Source organism: Botryllus schlosseri, chromosome 1 (genome assembly GCF_051294905.1).
Source record: "Botryllus schlosseri isolate E-star chromosome 1, Bs_hap1, whole genome shotgun sequence".
Lineage (NCBI taxonomy): Eukaryota > Metazoa > Chordata > Ascidiacea > Stolidobranchia > Styelidae > Botryllus > Botryllus schlosseri.
Genome location: NC_137236.1, coordinates 12,673,002 through 12,691,628, shown reverse-complemented (window position 1 = coordinate 12,691,628; position 18,627 = coordinate 12,673,002). Strand labels below are relative to the sequence as shown.

General features: G+C 39.7%; 1 protein-coding gene across 2 annotated transcripts in view; it reads left to right on the top strand.

The window, feature by feature from the left end:
- The first annotated feature begins 7,580 nt into the window (after nucleotides 1-7,580).
- Nucleotides 7,581-18,627, top strand: part of LOC145442164 (uncharacterized) — a 135,309-nt gene continuing 124,262 nt past the window's right edge. Inside the window, exon 1 of one of the 2 annotated variants that reach the window (XR_013915968.1) lies at nucleotides 7,581-7,949. Coding sequence is in view for 1 of the 2 variants with exons in the window: in XM_080320086.1 (XP_080176212.1) it covers nucleotides 7,927-7,949 (23 nt within the window). In the remaining variant the exon portion in view is untranslated. The remainder of the gene's footprint in view (nucleotides 7,950-18,627) is intronic. The other variant, XM_080320086.1, reaches the window with a different exon arrangement.

The following is an 18,627-nucleotide window of genomic DNA, read 5'->3' as shown; positions in this document are numbered from 1 at the left end:
TAACCATGTTAGCATCAAACACGCTTCTACTATGTGTAGATAAAATATAAATACCCTAATTCTATGCATACAGAGAACGAACCGGATAGTTTGATGGCATGAAAGATGACGACTGTGGATGAGAGATTTAAAAATATGAACTTGATACTAAACGCAGAGCCATAACTGGGCACTGCATATAAATCGCGCGTAGCGCGAAAAATTTTTTCATTTGAGCTCAGCTTCGCGGCCCCTTTCAGATGCTTTCACGCCCCCAAGGGATCGAGCCCCTCAGTTTGAGAACCACTGCCTTAGAATTATCATGTTGCAATATACTAAGAAAAAGTTACATTAATTCGATTTTTAGTAAGCTATTTATCAATATTTTTAATAAGCTTCTTTAGACTCTCGCGGGCCGCACAGAACGGTGTTGCGGGCCGCATGCGGCCCGCGGGACGTAGTTTGCCCACCCCTGGTTTAATATGTATGTAATATTTGTTGAATTTCTTGAAACAAAAACAAAATTCTTCGCGTTTCGCGCGATTTCTAGTAGATTGTTTTTACATATGAGGTTACTGTGTTGGTTACACTATTACAGTGGTTCTCAACCTTTTTCGACTCATCCCCCCACTGTCATGCTCGACACGAATTTTTGCCAGCTGATACCGCCCACGTTAGGAACCACTGCTATAGCCAATAAGCGAGACATACAGTAAAGTCGTTACTACAACATGACTTGATCATAAAAATGTGCCGACCTCTATATTAGGCAAATTGGTATGAATTCATGATAAGATTTGTCCAACATTGTTTTATATCAGTGTTTCTAAACCTGGTCGCCAGCGCCCCCGAAAGGACGATTTGGATTTTGAAGGGTGCGGAAACGCTCAGGGTGCGATATGGGGGCCCTGAATAACAATGGCGTCGCACTAGAGCGTGCAGTAAGGACATGAGGGTTTATAGTAGAACAATAGTTTTATTTAAGCCTGAGTTCCCATCGAAAATAAACTTTCGACTAAATCTGTGAAAACTCGAAAATTTTCGTCACGCTGTGCGCGAATTATACGCCGACTATGCTTGCAGCATGTTTCCATGAATGGAGTGGTTTATTAGAAATAATGTAACATGAATTACGCGTAATTTTAGGTCGCCAATTCCACGTTAAAACACTTCCATCACGCCGACGGGGTTATTTTCCACAATATGCTTCGAGCTAGGTATTATATTCTGCAGCGCACAGTATGTCGATATCGAAGAAAACTTGACTGTACCACTTTTGACAGTGAGAGCCCTTTGTACATTAAAGATGCATTGAAGCTTTTTAGTGAAAATGATAAACTAAATATACTTGTATTTGAGAGCTACAAAATTAAATCTTGAGAATATATCTTCATAGTATCATAAAGAATGATACTGTTTAGTGTTGTCACGCGCAACTACGCATGAACGTCATATAATACGGGCTACTTTGCTTGGAATACATTCATGTTAAGGTTGATTACTTGGTGCAGTACTCTACCATCATTCCAGTTGATTTACTAGTCATCGCAAGTAATCAAACAAAATCCAATACAATTAACATCCCGGTATTGCACATCACGGAGGTGAATTCGGGAAGTGTGTACCGGGCTCGAACCATATGGTGTGAGTAGGGGCGATGTGGTACCGATGGATCACTGGGACCGAAAATACTTGAAGAATTCTCCATGATAATTCCATGATTCCACTCCGTGAATTTGTCTACAGTTAGATGCTGACAGAAACTTTCCTCACATGCAAAAAAATTCGACCTGCGGGAGTTATGGAGTCTGTGACGAATGATTTACGTTTTAGGGGGTGTAAAGTAAATTTGGATCGACATTTTCATTTTTCTATATCACCTTTCAGACTAACAAACCCGCCATCATTTTTGATGTGAAATATAGGGCTTGTATCAGGGTATATAATGGCACATATTTTTTTGAATCAATACCATCCTCGAGTGGACTATTTTTAAGTCAATTACAATATTTATGGGGTGGGGGACCTATGGTACCATAGCCAAATCAAGCAAAATAGATGGGCCAACTAATCACTTAACAAAAGAAACTCGCCTAAATATATATAGGCTGTATACCATAGGTACCTGTGGTGTTTTATCGCTATTACGAGTTATTTGAAAGTCAAAATGTCGATTTGCGGGTAATATGTATGCGGCATTAATTTTGTAAGTTTAGGCGTAAATCAAAACATGATTTTATGCCAACATATCAGTTGATATAATCTATTTTATTCTTGAAGGTCGCGACGAAACATTCTTCATTGGCTTGCTGTTGCTTAGCTTATAATACACAACAAAACAAGTTAACAAATTTGAGTTTATGAGCGTATGTCTCATAGGTCCCATGGTCGTGTGCCTTTGGACCCACCGGGTGGGGACCGATGACACGTTCGAGCAACAAATTTTAAACGTTTATAAATATATTTTGAAAAGGTGGATATTCATGTAAATGTCCGCGATAGGTAGAGCTTGTATCGAAGTGTTGAGACAGCAAAAGATCTGCTATTCTCGGCTGAAGATTTGAGGGCCAGAGATCATTTTGCAATTTTTGATCCATCGGTACCACATCTCCCCTACGTATCTGATGGTACTTATAACAACCTTGATGCCATTACATCCGCGTACGGGTGTGTCATACAAAAAGCTTGGAAGTTGGCCGTGTTACAAGTCGGCAGTTACGGAATAGGAAATAAAGAATATCGGCCTGGTGTAAATGACCATAGTAGTCGACAAACACCATGAATACCACAGACAAACAAGCAAACAAACCTTGATGTGACCCCCGAATATAAGCACACACAATTATTATAGCGTTAATTAGTCGAGTGGTCCTCAGGCGCGATTCAAGTTGGTTCCAATAGTGAAGTCCCAAGCCGAAAAGACCGACCGGACTTGGAACTTTTAACCCTTGTTTTTACTGCCGTCGTGTGCCGACATCTATGTTAAGAAAATTGGTAGGAATTTATGACAAGATTTGTTCAACACTGGAAAACAACGTCGGAGACTTGGGATGCCGGAATATGAGACAAAGGGTTTTTCGACAAGTTTTGGCCAACATACGGCTAGCAAACTACGATGCCAGAAGGATTAGTGCCGATAAAACCTTGGCCATCATTCACAGTGGCTGGTTGGCTAAAGCCTTCGATATTGGTATGTGTGGTCGTTGATTTGGTCGTTGCCGAATAGTCCTGTCTTTGCAATTTGAGTAGATAGTATTGCAAATGCGAGACACATCGGAAAATAATGCTATTTGATTCGCGTCCATCAGACATTTTCGTGCTGCAGCTGATAATTATTTGTCTGTGTGTTGTCCGAATTTCATATTTAAGAGCTCTCTCAACAGTCATAACTAGGGCGATTTTTTTTATTTTTACAAAAAGTCAAAATTTTGTCAAAATTGTAACGTTAGGTCGAAAAATGTCAAAATTGTTTACAAAGTCAAAATTAATTTGCAACGTGCATTTCGTATATATCATAGATTTTGCACTGTCGGTGAACTCATCTTATGAATTTGTACAGCTTGTAGCCTTCTTCATAGGCCTACCGTTGTAGACAGCTCAATATCTGCTCATTGTGGATCATAAACATCAAAATGAAACAAATAGGTTGAGATGGTGTTAAGCTCAACGAACCGCAATATCCTAACTGAGGCAAGATTGCGTGGGCATTTCTTGGTTCTTATATCAAGAAGAGCATAATGAAAATGTTGTGATGTATACACTGTTGTCAGAATAAAGCAATATAAGAACACCAATAGTATGTTCGAAACTCCTATCAATTTTCTCAATTGAGCTGAGAGCATTATTCGATGCATTGATATGGATTTCAGTAAACTGCATCGAACGAGTTGCTATCCTGAGTGACTAGTGCATTGCTCCATCTTGGTGAAAATAACTATATTACCAATCACATATTAGAACTGGCTCACCATCTCTAACATGAAAGCCATATACATATTTCTTTTATGTGGATTCCAGGACAGTGTGGTATAAAAGGGAATGTTGTCGCTGACCGACTTGTGAAATAGGCTGCGGCCCATGACTTCACTGGCCAAAGTGTAGATAATACATCTAGCAAGGCCAACTCATTGATTAAGTCACTGTAGGCAAGAGTGTAACCAACGTTTCATTGAAACCGCCGCTGAAGCACATTTCAAGCAGTTCTTCCCTGATATATACACGAAACTACAAACTATAGCTACGCCACGCTGTGCCGAAACCACCATTTTCAGATTGTGGACCGGACACTGTCGTCTCGACTCCCATCTTAGCAAAATTGGGTGTTCCGATCGATACCCCTGATTGTACCACATGCCATGTTGAAGAAACTGCAGAGCACGTTACTATCGAGTATGCGAAGCACGCCAACGAAAGATGCCAGTTTAGAGCTGCCGTACTGGACTTGAGAGTACCCTTCACCATGGAAAATATACTAACTGCCGGTTATATATTGCCTTTGCTGTAGAAATTCATAGCGAAGACAAAGAGACAGTACTAAATGTTTAGCTGACTGTATCTATTTATCGCAATATCTAATCGATTAGCAACTAATAAGTCGTAGAGGCAAAAGACCATAGTTGTTATATGCGTCAGTAAAATTGTTTTTAAATATAACTAGAAACTGAGATGTCAACACACTGGCTCGGACTCGGACTCGAGTCATAATGCCATGACTTGGACTTTCCTATCTGCTCGCTGACTTGGACTTGGAATTGACTCGATGGTCAATTGAAAATGATTCGACTTGACTCGATCAAAATTATAAATATAACATTGAATTGCGACCCGGAGCCGCGTCACTTGGTTACCCTGCAATATGTACCTCACAGATCGAATCCCGTCACACAGAAAGAATAATATGCCAGAAGAAATTTGCAGAAATACCAATTTGTAATCGTGTGCGGCTTTAATTTAGTGGGCTACGTTGGCGCGATGTCAATATCTATTCACTATATAACAAACTGTACGTCAAGAAATAATGACATGCAAAGAAGTAATTATTTCAACAGGCCCGAATATCCCTAATTATGTTTACGTGCCCTAAATTTTCGAAGATGACAACTCAATCAGCTCTATCGGAAAATCTGACAATAGATTTTCTAAGAGGGTAAAAAATTTGAAGCAATATATATATGCGATTACTAATATTATTGACCGATTCAGTCATGGATGATCGAAAATTTTATCTATTGGCACGATTAGGCTACATAAACTCTCTGCTTACACTGAGTAAAAAGATGGTTCTCACGAGTACTGGTAAAAACATCGATCCAACTGTGGGGTCCAGGGGACGCAGCCCCTTGGAAATTTGACTTATCGCCCTGTGGTGGCCTGAAACCAACGGTTTTGGTGGTGGGCTTACGAATTGCTTTTTTTGTCCGGATTTTGTTGATAGCCGGTATAGCTGTTGTCAGGTGTTTTCGTGCGGTGCATTGTATTCAGAGCATAGGCAGAGTACCCTAAGTAGAGGACAATGAGCAAGGTAGCATGACAAGGTACTTGGTTGGACTTCGAAATGCTTCTTCTCTCGATATTGTCATAAAGATAAATATTATTCGAGCTGGCATGGTCGGTTAAACCCATGGCTGTAAACGTCTCTCGGCGGTAGCACGTTCATCCGTACATGGCAATTTTACCTCGACTCAGCAGATTCACTACCGCAAAATCTCATGGATGCCATCATGGACATAATTATTTACGATCAAGGTCCTCTGAATATCACGCTCCAGCAGTCTAGCACCATATACTTGCAATAAACGGATGCATACATTAAATTTTGGATGGATTTCAATTTTTGAAAGGCAACCGCTCCGCCGAATATATTTTTGAAATTTTACCGGTCCGCCAGGTGAAATAGATTGAGAACCGCTGCTCTAGAGCATGGCACTTCAGGCATTCCAATGTATAATTCAAGATAGCAAAACCTAGGAAGTGCTTGTGCAATGGCGGCAGCTATTCAGGAATACGCAGAGCGATTCCACACATCCTGATGCCTCAACATATCCGCAACTCTGTGCGAAGTTTCGAAACATCCGCTATATGCGCGTCTCGTGTTCTCTAGTATACGCAGACGGAAATGTGACTGATCAGCATCGGAACGCATTGGGAACTGAAGAGGCGCAAACATCCGATATAGAACTGTATCCTTACAAATTGTGATAATATACATTACTCGAGCGCCGAGTAAAATTGATATTCCAATCATAACTACTTAATACCAGAGTAGGCCTATACGAACCATCATCAACTACCTCAATCCAATATTCGTGATGTAGAGTCTGTGCAAAGTAGGATAATGAGATGAAGTCCTAATGTTCCTTCTGTGGTTACAGTGGTCACTTGCTCAGTCATCCATATCATAGTTGGCACCAGCGTGACGCCGGAAGCCGCCTGTCGAAACCCCGCCTTTCAACTTGGCTGCGAACCGACACCAGTTTGGCTCACCGGTGACTGGCTCTGGAGATCCGATACTGAAATCTTATCAAAGACCAGCCGTGTAACCGTAGAAGCACAGCAAGACAATGATATCTGAAACTTTCCCGAATAACTACACCACGTTCACAGTCATGATAACGACCAGTAGGATAGCCTATAGTATTCCCCAACAACTTCTGTCGCTGTAATATATATTAGTGACTCTGCCATTTCAGTCATGAACGAGGAAAATATATCAGTGAGCCGTTTATTCGTAAATAGATCCAAGATGCAAGACGTCACATACACAGAACAATGATAAACAGTGAAACAGGGGAGTACTCAAAGACTGAAACCGTCGATATAAACGATTCCACTGGAGCACACATTTAGTTCATAGCTTTGTTTCAATTTGCAACGTAGACGAAATTTGCCACAAGACAGGTATTGCGGACCATCCGCATTGACTGCCGATTAGATTTACAGAAGGTAAGCTAAATGGTAAAATCATCAAAATGAGTACATGTGTTAAAGTTTCTAACGACTCCGTTGCATTTCAAACATAAAAGCTTAAACGTAATAGGAATAACGCACAGGAAGGCAGAGACGGCAAGCTTGATGGAGCTGTTTGTTGGTGCATGGGTCTGTCTCCGAAAACTGCAATTTGGATGGGAAGTGTCTAAACTACAGCGGAATCTCAAGCGAGTTTTTGCTACTAAGAAGCATTTTGGTGCTAAACCTCCCAACAACGCGGAAGTATCGCCTTACGGAACTGCAGCTTCCGAATAAATACGGACTACAACGCTTCCAAGGGAATCGTTTCAGTTCAACTGCATTCGGAACTATAAAAGAAGGCTGTACTAATCCTGTCTTTAACTCGTTGCGATCGCAGATTCGCCATAAAAATTCAAGTATTACATTTTCGTTTATAACTATGGCAAACAAGCTGTCCTGCGGAACGCAATAACAATGAACTAATATGTGTGATTAACTTTGCAGCGTGCTGTCCCGACCACGGTGACAGGTTTTGCTTAAAACCCCTGATACATATAAATATGAAACGCTAAGAAACTCTATTTAGGCTCACGGACAGACTTAGCTTGCTTTGATGAAGCACATGTCAACACTTGACATAATTATACAAAAATTAACAGGTTCCGCGCAACAGTGGGGGCATTGATTTGCAAGCTGCTTTTCTATTTTATCATTCAACACAGTAGGAATTGTAGCAAATTTAACAACGCTATCTTTCTCCACCTAAAGAAATACCCTGCTGTTCGCAATTTGCGGCACGCCACTCATTATCCTAATCTGATATACTTGTAATAATCGGAAAACTTGGTGAATGTTGTTGCTAGTAGAAACATCTTTGATGTTCTCAGCGGTAGCTGCGTAACTTCATATTCAGATTTAAGCGCTAATACAATTACAAGTGGTATGAAGACGCTTTCAGTGCTGTTGCTGTTCTTCATTGTCCGTTGACAAGCCACAAATATGGTGTACGGACCACCTTGCAAGTAAGTATAGGCCTACCATAGTTCTTCGTCTAGTTCCGTGGTTCTTAACCTCGCCTCCAGCGCCCCCCAACGGGCGATTTGGATTTTGAAGGGGCGAAAAGGCTCAGGGGGCGATATGGGGGGCGCTGGGCTCAGGGGTGGTATGGGGGGGGGTGGCGCTGAAGCAAGATGGCTTCGCAGTAGATGGTGTAGTAAAGTGAAACATATCATTAACGAGTTTTCAGAGCAAATTGACATTCGAAAAAACATGTCAAATCTCGAAATTTTTTGACAATGTTTGATATATATGTTTTATCAAAAATTACGCATTCATTATTGACAATTTCTACAGGTTTTTTACTTCTTTCCGCACTGTGCGCGAATTACCGTTGCCAAATGTTTGATTATTGGTTACCCTTCTCATACGAAAAAATACGCATTATTTATCGAAAATAGAAATAGGCATTTCGGCGTCGGTCATTGCCACGCCACGATGCACGAAGACATATGAAGTTTCGGCAAATATGGGCTCCGAGAAGTGTGCCTAAACATCGTCCTCGAAAAATCTTTGCTCAAAAGAATTGCTCAAATGTTGACTGTAAATTTCGATATGAATATGACTTATTGTCCATAGGTGCTTCAATGGTTCGTGCCGAATTACCATGTCGTGATAAATCTGAGCCCCACAGGACAAATAACATCCATCAAAGAAAAATTATTTGCCATTGAACAAATACTAATTTTGAATCGTGGGCTTATTTTAGTTTAATACGTTTATTCGATTTCAATATCTTTTAACTACATAGCCAACGGCTAGGAGGTCACAAAATAACAACATGCAACTAGGTAATTGTACCAACGGGCCCGCCCGAATATGTTTAATTATTAAATACGTGCTCTACATTTTCCAAGACAACAACTCATTCAACGCTACCGGTCAATCATATTACGTGGACTGAGAGGATAAAAAAATATAGCGATATATATATATGTATGCAATGACCAATATTCTGGACCAGTTCATTCATACATTATCAAAAACACTTTTGCGCCTAAAACTTTACTCAACATCGAATTGCCACGACGCGGGAATCTTGGGGGAAGTCCCACAGAGGTGCTGCTACGTCCCTGCTTCTTAAGCAATATTTTTGTTACAGCTAGTCCTTAAAATATGGGGTGGGGGCGCTAGCGCACGGAAACTTTTGAAAGGGGACGCTGGAGGAAAAAAATGTTAGGAACCACTGGTCTAGATGGTACACAATAATTGGGAATATTACCATGAGAGTTGTCAAGTTGCTCGAATGTAGATATTAAGTGAATTTAAAAGTTCACTCGTAGCTCCTAATACCTTATCCTATATTCATGAAATTTGTAATTTGCAGATGGCCTGGTTGATGCTCCAAAAATGTGAGTACTTTCAAAGTTCGTGTAATCGAGATGATGGATTGGTTGATCATTCGATTTTAAACTATGCAGATATAGTTCCATACAAATTATACAGATTACAATATATGGGATCAACAATCTCATTAATCACAAGTTCTACCATCAAACGTGTCACTACAAGACATCTGCATCCAGATTTCAAAGAAATAGAACGGAGTTTTCGTATATGAAAACATATAAAACGAGAGACAGCACGCTAATGTCAAAGCCAGGTGAAATCTGCGAATCAAAAGGCAACATCTAACTATATTCTACAGTGAACTCCCTAATATAATTATGTACGCCCAAGATGATTTATGGTACAGCGGAGCGGGTTCTGCAAATCTTGTTTGCAATTTAAATTTCATTCCTTCATAGCGCTCCGTTTATCAACGCCGGGCAGGCGGTTCAAATTTATGAAGTCTAATGGCTGCCGGGTAGGGTGGTTCAAAAATAACTTTTTTGGTCAAATCTTGCGGGCTACTCGATTAAATCGTCAGGTTGCCTGGAAAAACAATGTATACCAAATTTCAATCAATTCCAACCGGTAATCGCCGATTTCGTAGAGTTTTAAAAAAGTCAAAACTATACCTATGATACAGTGCAACTGAAATAGCAACGGTACCGACGGCAATCATGTATATGACGGTGCCAGCGAAGCCAATGAGGTAATTGAAATATTATTCATATAATGTAGCTTTCTATATCATATTTATGAGACATTCTTAGTCTTGACATGAGTAATAAAATATATATCACACCATTCTGAGTATCATACTGTGAAAACATGTCACATAACTCACTAAAACATGAGCGTGTCAATGTTGCCGCAACGGTGATAACTCGAGCCGTCGCCACTTCAGGAGTACTTTGGAGAAACCATAACAAATGACGCTTCAGGCGTGGCTGGTATACGCTGAATTCATTTAGTAGTGTAGGGAGTAGAAACCAGTACCTATTTCCTCTTGTTTTAGTTTTATTACAGAATTGAATTAGAAAGCCTGTGGAATATATGGAGCGTCGATCCAACGATGTTTACGTGCCTCTTATAGGGAAGGCAAGAAGTGAAACATTTTCTTCTGTGAGATTCCCTTCTACTCATGAAGTGATGCAAAGATATGTATTTCACTTGAAAGTACAGCGGCTGACTAAAAATCAGGTGGCAGTACGTATCTGGAAAGATCTGAAAGCTGTCTGGAGCAGTCTTCTTGAAACCACAACACCGGGATTACCATGTTGTATAAGTAGGAAGTCAGTAACATACAAAGTGAATCAGCTATGGAGAAGATATTGTAGAATTATGCGTAAAACCCGTCCCGGTGAACACGTATCCCTAAGGACGATTGATGAAGAGAAAGATTTTAAAAGTCTGAAGACCAATTTGTTTGACTTTTCGGCAGCAGGTGTAATGAAGCGATTAAATGAAGAGGATTGTATATTTTTGGAACGTCAGCGTCGACCACGTGAATACGCATTTGACGTTAAAGATCCTCCTGGTCTATGTAAGTGGCGAAGCTCTAAACATAAAACGAAGAAGGCTGGAGCAGAGCCGAGCTATGGGAAGAATCGCCTTCGACCTCGTCAAAACACATCTAACACTAGAAAACGACAAAGCCATAACCACGAGTCAGATGAAGCTGGATCGAAGCTCAGTAAAATATCCCGTGAAGAGACACAGATTGATTCTTCGTCGATAAGTTCACTCGAGGCTCTCTGAGACCGCATCATGGCAATGGATACTGAATAGGGTGATAAAATTTTATATAAATAGGCTGTAAAAACATTTGAGCAAATTCACTGAAATTGAAGGCAACAACCTACACCATCATACCAAAAGATAATTCCAGAATGTGTATGAAAGACAGAACAGTGAGATACATTTTGGAATTTGGCAAGCACTGCATTCATTTACCCTACATCGATATGATGAAAATCCAAAAGATGGCAAGATTTCATCATATGTTGAAAACATAATTACTAATCACAACCACCACCACCAATATTAACGAATGATTGCGAATAAATTGACATTCTAACATTTCCAACAACTACCCTTTGAGGAGAGTTTATTATGGGGGATTATCACCATATTCAGTATCCAATGCCATGATGCGGTCTCAGAGAGCCTCGAGTGAACTTATCGACGAAGAATCGATCTGTGTCTCTTCACGGGATATTTTACTGCGCTTCGATCCAGCTTCATCTGACTCGTGGTTATGGCTTTGTCGTTTTCTAGTGTTAGATGTGTTTTGACAAATTGGTCAACAGAATTTTAAAATCTTTCTCTTCATCAGTCGTCCTTTGGGATACGTGTTCACCGGGACGGGTTTTACGCATAATTCTACAATATCTTCTCCATAGCTGATTCACTTTGTATGTTACTGACTTCCTACTTCTACAACATGGTAATCCCGGTGTTGTGGTTTCAAGAAGACTGCTCCAGATAGCTGTCAGCTCTTTCCAGATACGTATTGCCACCTGATTTTTAGTCAGCCGCTGTGCTTTCAAGTGAAATACATATCTTTGCATCACTTCATGAGTAGAAGGGAGTCTCACAGAAGAAAATGTTTCACTTCTTACCTTCCCTATAAGAGGCACGTAAACATCGTTTGATCGACGCTCCATATATTCCACAGGCTTTCTAATTCAATTCTGTAATAAAACTAAAACAAGAGGAAATAGGCACTGGTTTCTACTCCCTACACTTCTAAATCAATTCAGCGTATACCAGCCACGCCTGAAGCGTCATTTGTTATGGCAGTGGTTCCCAACCGGGGAGGAATTCCCCCCTTGGGGGGAATTTTGCAATTTTTAGGGAGGAATTCCAGTTTAGAATTGTACGGATTTCCCAAAATGTTCATGTCCGAACTGTCATGTTGGCAACCAGTTATATCAGAGCGTATGCTCCTTATAGCTGTTTTTTTGCTGAAAGTATGTTCAAATGCTATTTGAAATCTCTTTCTCCCATACAAGTTCGCCCTTTTTTTAAACTAGTTCAGATGTGCTGCAGTTCGCAAGACAATTTTGTAGGCTAGCGACGGCCTCTCAATCAAATATATTCTAAGCGAGCAAATGTCGTGCCGAATCTATCACAACAAGGCCTCTAACGAAAGTATTTATCTTATATTTTCATGTCAACATTTTCATAAAGTGACAAAATATTCCAACGTCATCGATTCAACTCAAAGACATCGCTAGCCTTGCTTTATTTTTAGTGAACAGCTACTCGATCGAAAAAATGCATGTTAAACTTGGTGCAATGTTGCCGAAACCGAATGAGTGTCCTAAATTTCAATGAGCTCAAGCAGGAAATCTGATCACGTGTATGTTATATATCAGGGTATATATCAGGGCTGTAACCAAGTCACGAGGCTCCGAGTCACAAGTCAATTTCACTTTCATAGTTTTGACTCGAGTCAAGTCGAGTCGTTTTCAATTCAACATTGAGTCAAGTCTGACGGTCCAAGTCACCGAGCATAGGGTCGAGTCCGAGTTATGGTATTATGACTCGAGTCCGAGTCCAATTCCTTGTGTTGACTGCTCATTTTCCAGTTAAAGTCTTGTTAAACTCACTTTTTATAACTGTGTTTGGTGATATTGAATGATTTTGATTTATAATATACTAATTTTCCTCACTTTGAGCAGTTTATTGTCGCATTCTCAAGTACCAGGACCAATAAACGAAATTCCAATAGGAAGGCCACTTTACTGTTCTTCGAAATTACAATGAAATGTCGTTCTTGGCCGTCTTATAGTCACGAGTCATATGGCTTGGTTTGAGTCGTGCACAATGACTCCAAGTCGAGTCAATACACAGATTGTCTCTAGTCGAGTCGAGTCGTTTCCCTATTTTGAGAAAATGACTCGAGTCAAGTCGAGTCATCAGAAAATGCTGACTCGAGTCCGACTCGAGTCCGACTCGAGTGTGGTCAATCCTGCTATGTATGAATATACCAATATTATTGGACAAATGCATACGCACACTTGAGAAAAAAATCGCGAGACCAGCAAATTTATGCATACTGATTTTTCACAGCAGTTCTATTAGCGATTGGTGCATGATAAGCCGAAAACACAAATGGAAGTATGGGGGTCTGTTGAGTCAAGCCTTCCAGAATTTGCTTGATTGGGACCATTGTTTTTGGAGGTCTACAAAGTATTGTTACAGCCCTGCTAGAAACAGACACTCCGTACCTCCGGTCTTATTCTTCGGTCAACAGGTGATTACGCGGTAAAAAATGACCTTTTTTAATAATCGGGCAGATTTCTCCTAAGGGGGGAATTTTGGCTCAAATTTCGGCCAAGGGAGGCACGAGATGAAAAAGGTTGGGAACCACTGTGTTATGGTTTCTCCAAAGTACTCCTGAAGTGGCGACGGCTCGAGGTATCACCGTTGCGGCAACATTGACACGCTCATGTTTTAGTGAGTTATGTGACATGTTTTCACAGTATGATACTCAGAATGGTGTGATATATATTTTATTACTCATGTCAAGACTAAGAATGTCTCATAAATATGATATAGAAAGCTACATTATATGAATAATATTTCAGTTACCTCATTGGCTTCGCTGGCACCGTCATATACATGATTGCCGGCGGTACCGTTGCTATTTCAGTTGCACTGTATCATAGGGATAGTTTTGACTTTTTTAAAACTCTACGAAATCGGCGATTACCGGTTGGAATTGATTGAAATTTGGTATACATTGTTTTTTCAGGCAACCTGACGATTTAATCGAGTAGCCCGCAAGATTTGACCAAAAAAGTTATTTTTGAACCACCCTACTGCCGGGTCTCTAACTCAGGAGTCCAGGGCCCGTCGACATTGCACGCATGTGTTCCGCGGACTGAGCTACATATGCGGTAGCTCGACAGACTCGACAATCATAAAATGCAGAAATTGCAAGGTCCACACCTTCTAACGCCACCCTATTCTACTGCATAAAGAATTGTGGCATCACAAATATAATACAAGCTGTGTAGCTTGAGATAAATGGTTTACCACGTAATGTACCTACGGCCAATCTGTTCTGAATCAGAAGCCTACGTATTTGTTGTGATGGCTACTTATCGGGCCATATATGGTGCACATCACTGCACCCCACAACCGAATTTGGTGCTACCTGGAGTGCACGATACACATCAACATAGAAACCGCGCATCAACATAGAAACCGCGTGTAAACAGTGCCAATCATTGCTTTCTGTTTTGAAACGAAATTATTACGCCGCAGAATATAGTTTTAACTTTTAACTCAGCCCGACACAGTATTTTATTTACGCGGCTCCAGTAGGAAAAAATAATTACTACAGATTATAAAAAGTAGTCTCGAAGTCAGCATATACGTAACCTAATTAATAATTGACATATGATAACAGGATAGTTACAAACTGCAAATATGTGTGATTAATATAGAATGATAAATGGTGTCACCAATGGAATTCATTCCGCAACTACACATCGTAGGTGCAGTGGTTTTCTGCACTGCTACTAGGACTCGATGGCTGCATGATGGTTGCATGATATAGGCTATTTGTTTAGTGCTGTTAATATTAGGACGGCACTTAATCGAGTACTCCAGTGATTCCAGTTAACTGATAGGAATGTCACTTCCACTAACGCGCGTAACATTGGGTTATTGGCTACTTGTGTGAGTGGATGCTATGATAGGACCATTATAGTTAAAAATTACCGCGGACAGACAACATGACAAAGGGCATATAATTTCACTACTTGAATAAATCGTCTGTCACTTCTCGTATCGGATCATTGCAATAAATGCTCGATTTGGATTCGAGTTCGAGTACTGGAAGTGTTGTGCTCGGTCCTAATTGTAATTCCCTCATGATCTGGGAATGTGTCTACTTTCGCTGTTTACCATAAGAATTTGCATATGAGATTCAAGTCTATAATGATCACAATTTTATCATAGACGCCGCAAAACTAAAATCGGAGGAAAAAATCAAGTCGATCGGAAAAGCAATTAACTTGATACGGCCTATACAAAATACCTTGATTGAAGTGGAAAACTTTCTGAAGGGACCGCACTTCAAGACAGCTTTTGTGCCCAATTTTGTGATAAAAGATGGCATCGACGTTCTACATGTCACTGCAGCGAACAGCGCGACGTTGGTGGAAAGGTTTATTAAAATGCTGAGAAATGTTGATATAAATAAGTAATCACAGTGTCACGCGTCATGGTGCATACTCGAAAGTTGCAACATACGCTGTAAATAGATAAATTCCTAATATGTAAACGCTAGATGTGTTTACGGGGGACGTTTATGTGCCGTCGCAATACTTCGTTAACAAAATATTATATTTCATTATGTCTGATTCCATTGTAAATATATTCTCACTGATCCTATATTTTATGATTTCGCTTGTTGGAAAAGATTATACCTGTAGTATGTGCAACTTCATTTGGTGTATGCTTTTCCACATTATTGCTATTTTATGTATGTATCTTATATATGTTTCTGCAATACAATAAACAGTCGGCATGCGCCACTGCCTATCCGTTCTAGTTTTATTCTAAGGAACCAATTTTTAGCCTTGGAGATTGACGAGGAGTCTAGTTAAACTTCCGACACTTAGAGAGATATAGCGGATTCAGCCTTGGCCGGACTCCAACTTACAACCCGTAGGTGTTGCAACGGCCGATCGTAACACCACACTACTCATAATATAAGCATCGATGTTGGGGAGACCGTGGACAATTGTAACACTCAGTGGTGGCTTTTGGGGTGGGCGAGGTGGGCGGTCGCCCAGGGCCCCCTGGTTGATTTACGCGCTTTCTAGGCCCCCCCCCCTCCTCGGTTTACGCGCTTTTTTCCAACTATTTCTCTGGTTTACGCGCTTCTTTTTCACCTATTTCTCCGGTTTACACGCTTTTTTCCAACTATTACCATTTTCTGAATAACCGTGGAAATCCTTGTATCCATAAAGAATACCGTAAAAAGTGGTCAATCATAATTCTCATTTTTTTTAGTTATCATTTTTCGAATAACCGTGAAAATCCATGCACCCATGTAGAATATGGTACCGTAAACAGTTGTCGATCATCAAATTTCTGTGCGCGGTAAAAGGGCATACTTTGATTTCATGACGGGGGCTCCTACATTTAAGGGATTTTTGGTTATCATTTTGCAAATAACTGAAAATACATGCAGGCCTACTAATATAGAATATGGTACTGTAAACAGTTGTCGATCATTAAATTTCTGCACACGTTGTACGAGCTTACTTCGATTTATTAGGGGGGCCCTCCTACATTTACGCAATTTTTGGTTATCATTTTGCGAATAACCGTGAATGAATATATATGTACCCATGTAGAATATGGTACCGTAAACAGTTGTCGATCATTAAATCCTGCACGCGCCGTACGAGCTTACTTTGATTTATGAGGGGGGGCCTCCTGCATTTATGCAATTTTTGATTATCATTTTGCGAATAACCGTGAAAATATATGTACCCATGTAGAATATGGTCCCGTAAACAGTTGTCTATCATTAAATTCTGCACGCGTTGTATGAGCTTACCTCTATTTTATGACAGGGGCCCTCCTACATTTACGCAATTGATAGTTATCAATTTGCGAATAACCGTGAAAATATATATACCCATGTAGAATATGGTATCGTAAACTGTTGTCGATCATCAAATTTCTGTGCACGTTAGAAGAGCTTACTTCGATTTTATGAGGGGGGCCCCTCCTACATTTACACAATTTACAGTTATCATATTGCGAATAACCATGGATATCCATGCACCAATGTGGGATATGTTGTCGTTAAGAGGGGTCGATGATCAAATGTTTGCACCGATTAGAAGTGCATGCTTTGTTTTGAGTACCGTACTCTATTCATTTTGTAATTAGATGAAAATCTTCTAAATGCTCTTGAAGGCGACCCGGTTTATTAACATGCTTTGAGTCCGCCGCCCAGAATCCTTGCAGATTTTGGTATCGCACTATTCACTCACAAAGTATTCACATAATTTTGAAGACCCGGCTGCTACTCCTTTTCTTCTAATTTTTATTTAGGAGAGATTTGTGCGAGAGACTCGATCGCATCCGCTAACATGAAATTTTGTCATGAATGATTATCACTTTCGTGATATTTTCAAATAATAATACACCTTTTTCACAGTGCTGTAAAATTACAATAACATTAAAACTACTACAGTGTATACAGTAAGTATATATTTTCAGTGACTGGTACATCTCATTCATTTTCAGTAATAGGCTAACTCCATGTCAGTAGCCCTAAAACAGATTAATGGTTTATTTCAGTTTTTAGATTTGACAGAAATTTGGATCAAGTGATTTTGAAATATATCCGAGTAGCCTACATCACAATTTCAAGTTTTTAAATTCAATATCCAGCTTTTCAAGTTGGCGCATGATAAGAAACAAGATTTTCCGACTCATTCAATCGTAATATTGAAATAATTTTTGGTAGGTCTGTACATAGCTATCTTGTAGAAGTTGATCTAATATATAATTCAAGTTACAATTTAGCTTTTTTGTGTACGTGTACGGCACTCAAGTTTAAAGTCATTGCTAATGACAATTATATGAGTATCCCTTTTATTTCTGTCAAATTAAAAATTTTCATCTCTAGTCATGATATGGAAGCTATTATAACATAGAATGCTGAAAAATTAGTTTTTATTGAATATATAATTTTAAAGTCGTGACAGCAATGTAGCCTAAATTGTAGGCAGAAGTTGGATATTTGGATAATGTTTAGTTCCTCTTAAAACTGGCGTTCGCAATCTTTGTGTGGACAGTAGGGCGGTTCAAAAATAACATTTTTTCCCTAATCTTGCGGGCTACATGATTAAATCGTCAGGTTACCTTAAAAAACGACGCACACCAAATTTGAATTCATTCCAACCAATATTCGCGGTTTACGTAGAGTTTGAAAATTTTGAATTTGCCCAGAAACGCAAAAAAATTTTTTTTTCAAATTTTTCTGCTAACCCCATGAAATTGTTGGGCTGTCTTCAAAGACTATGCAAAACAAATTTTACTCAATTCCAAGCCGTAGAAGCGGAGTTATTCCAGTTTTTCGATGAAAATTCTTGGATTATCCACCAATCAAGGATAATCCCTAATTATCAAAGAAAAACTGATATAACTCCACTTCTACTGCTTAGAATTGAGTCAAATTTGTTTTGCATAGTCTTTGAAGACAGCCCAACAATTTCATGGGGTTAGCAGAAAAATTTGAAAAAAAATTTTTTTTGCGTTTCTGGGCAAATT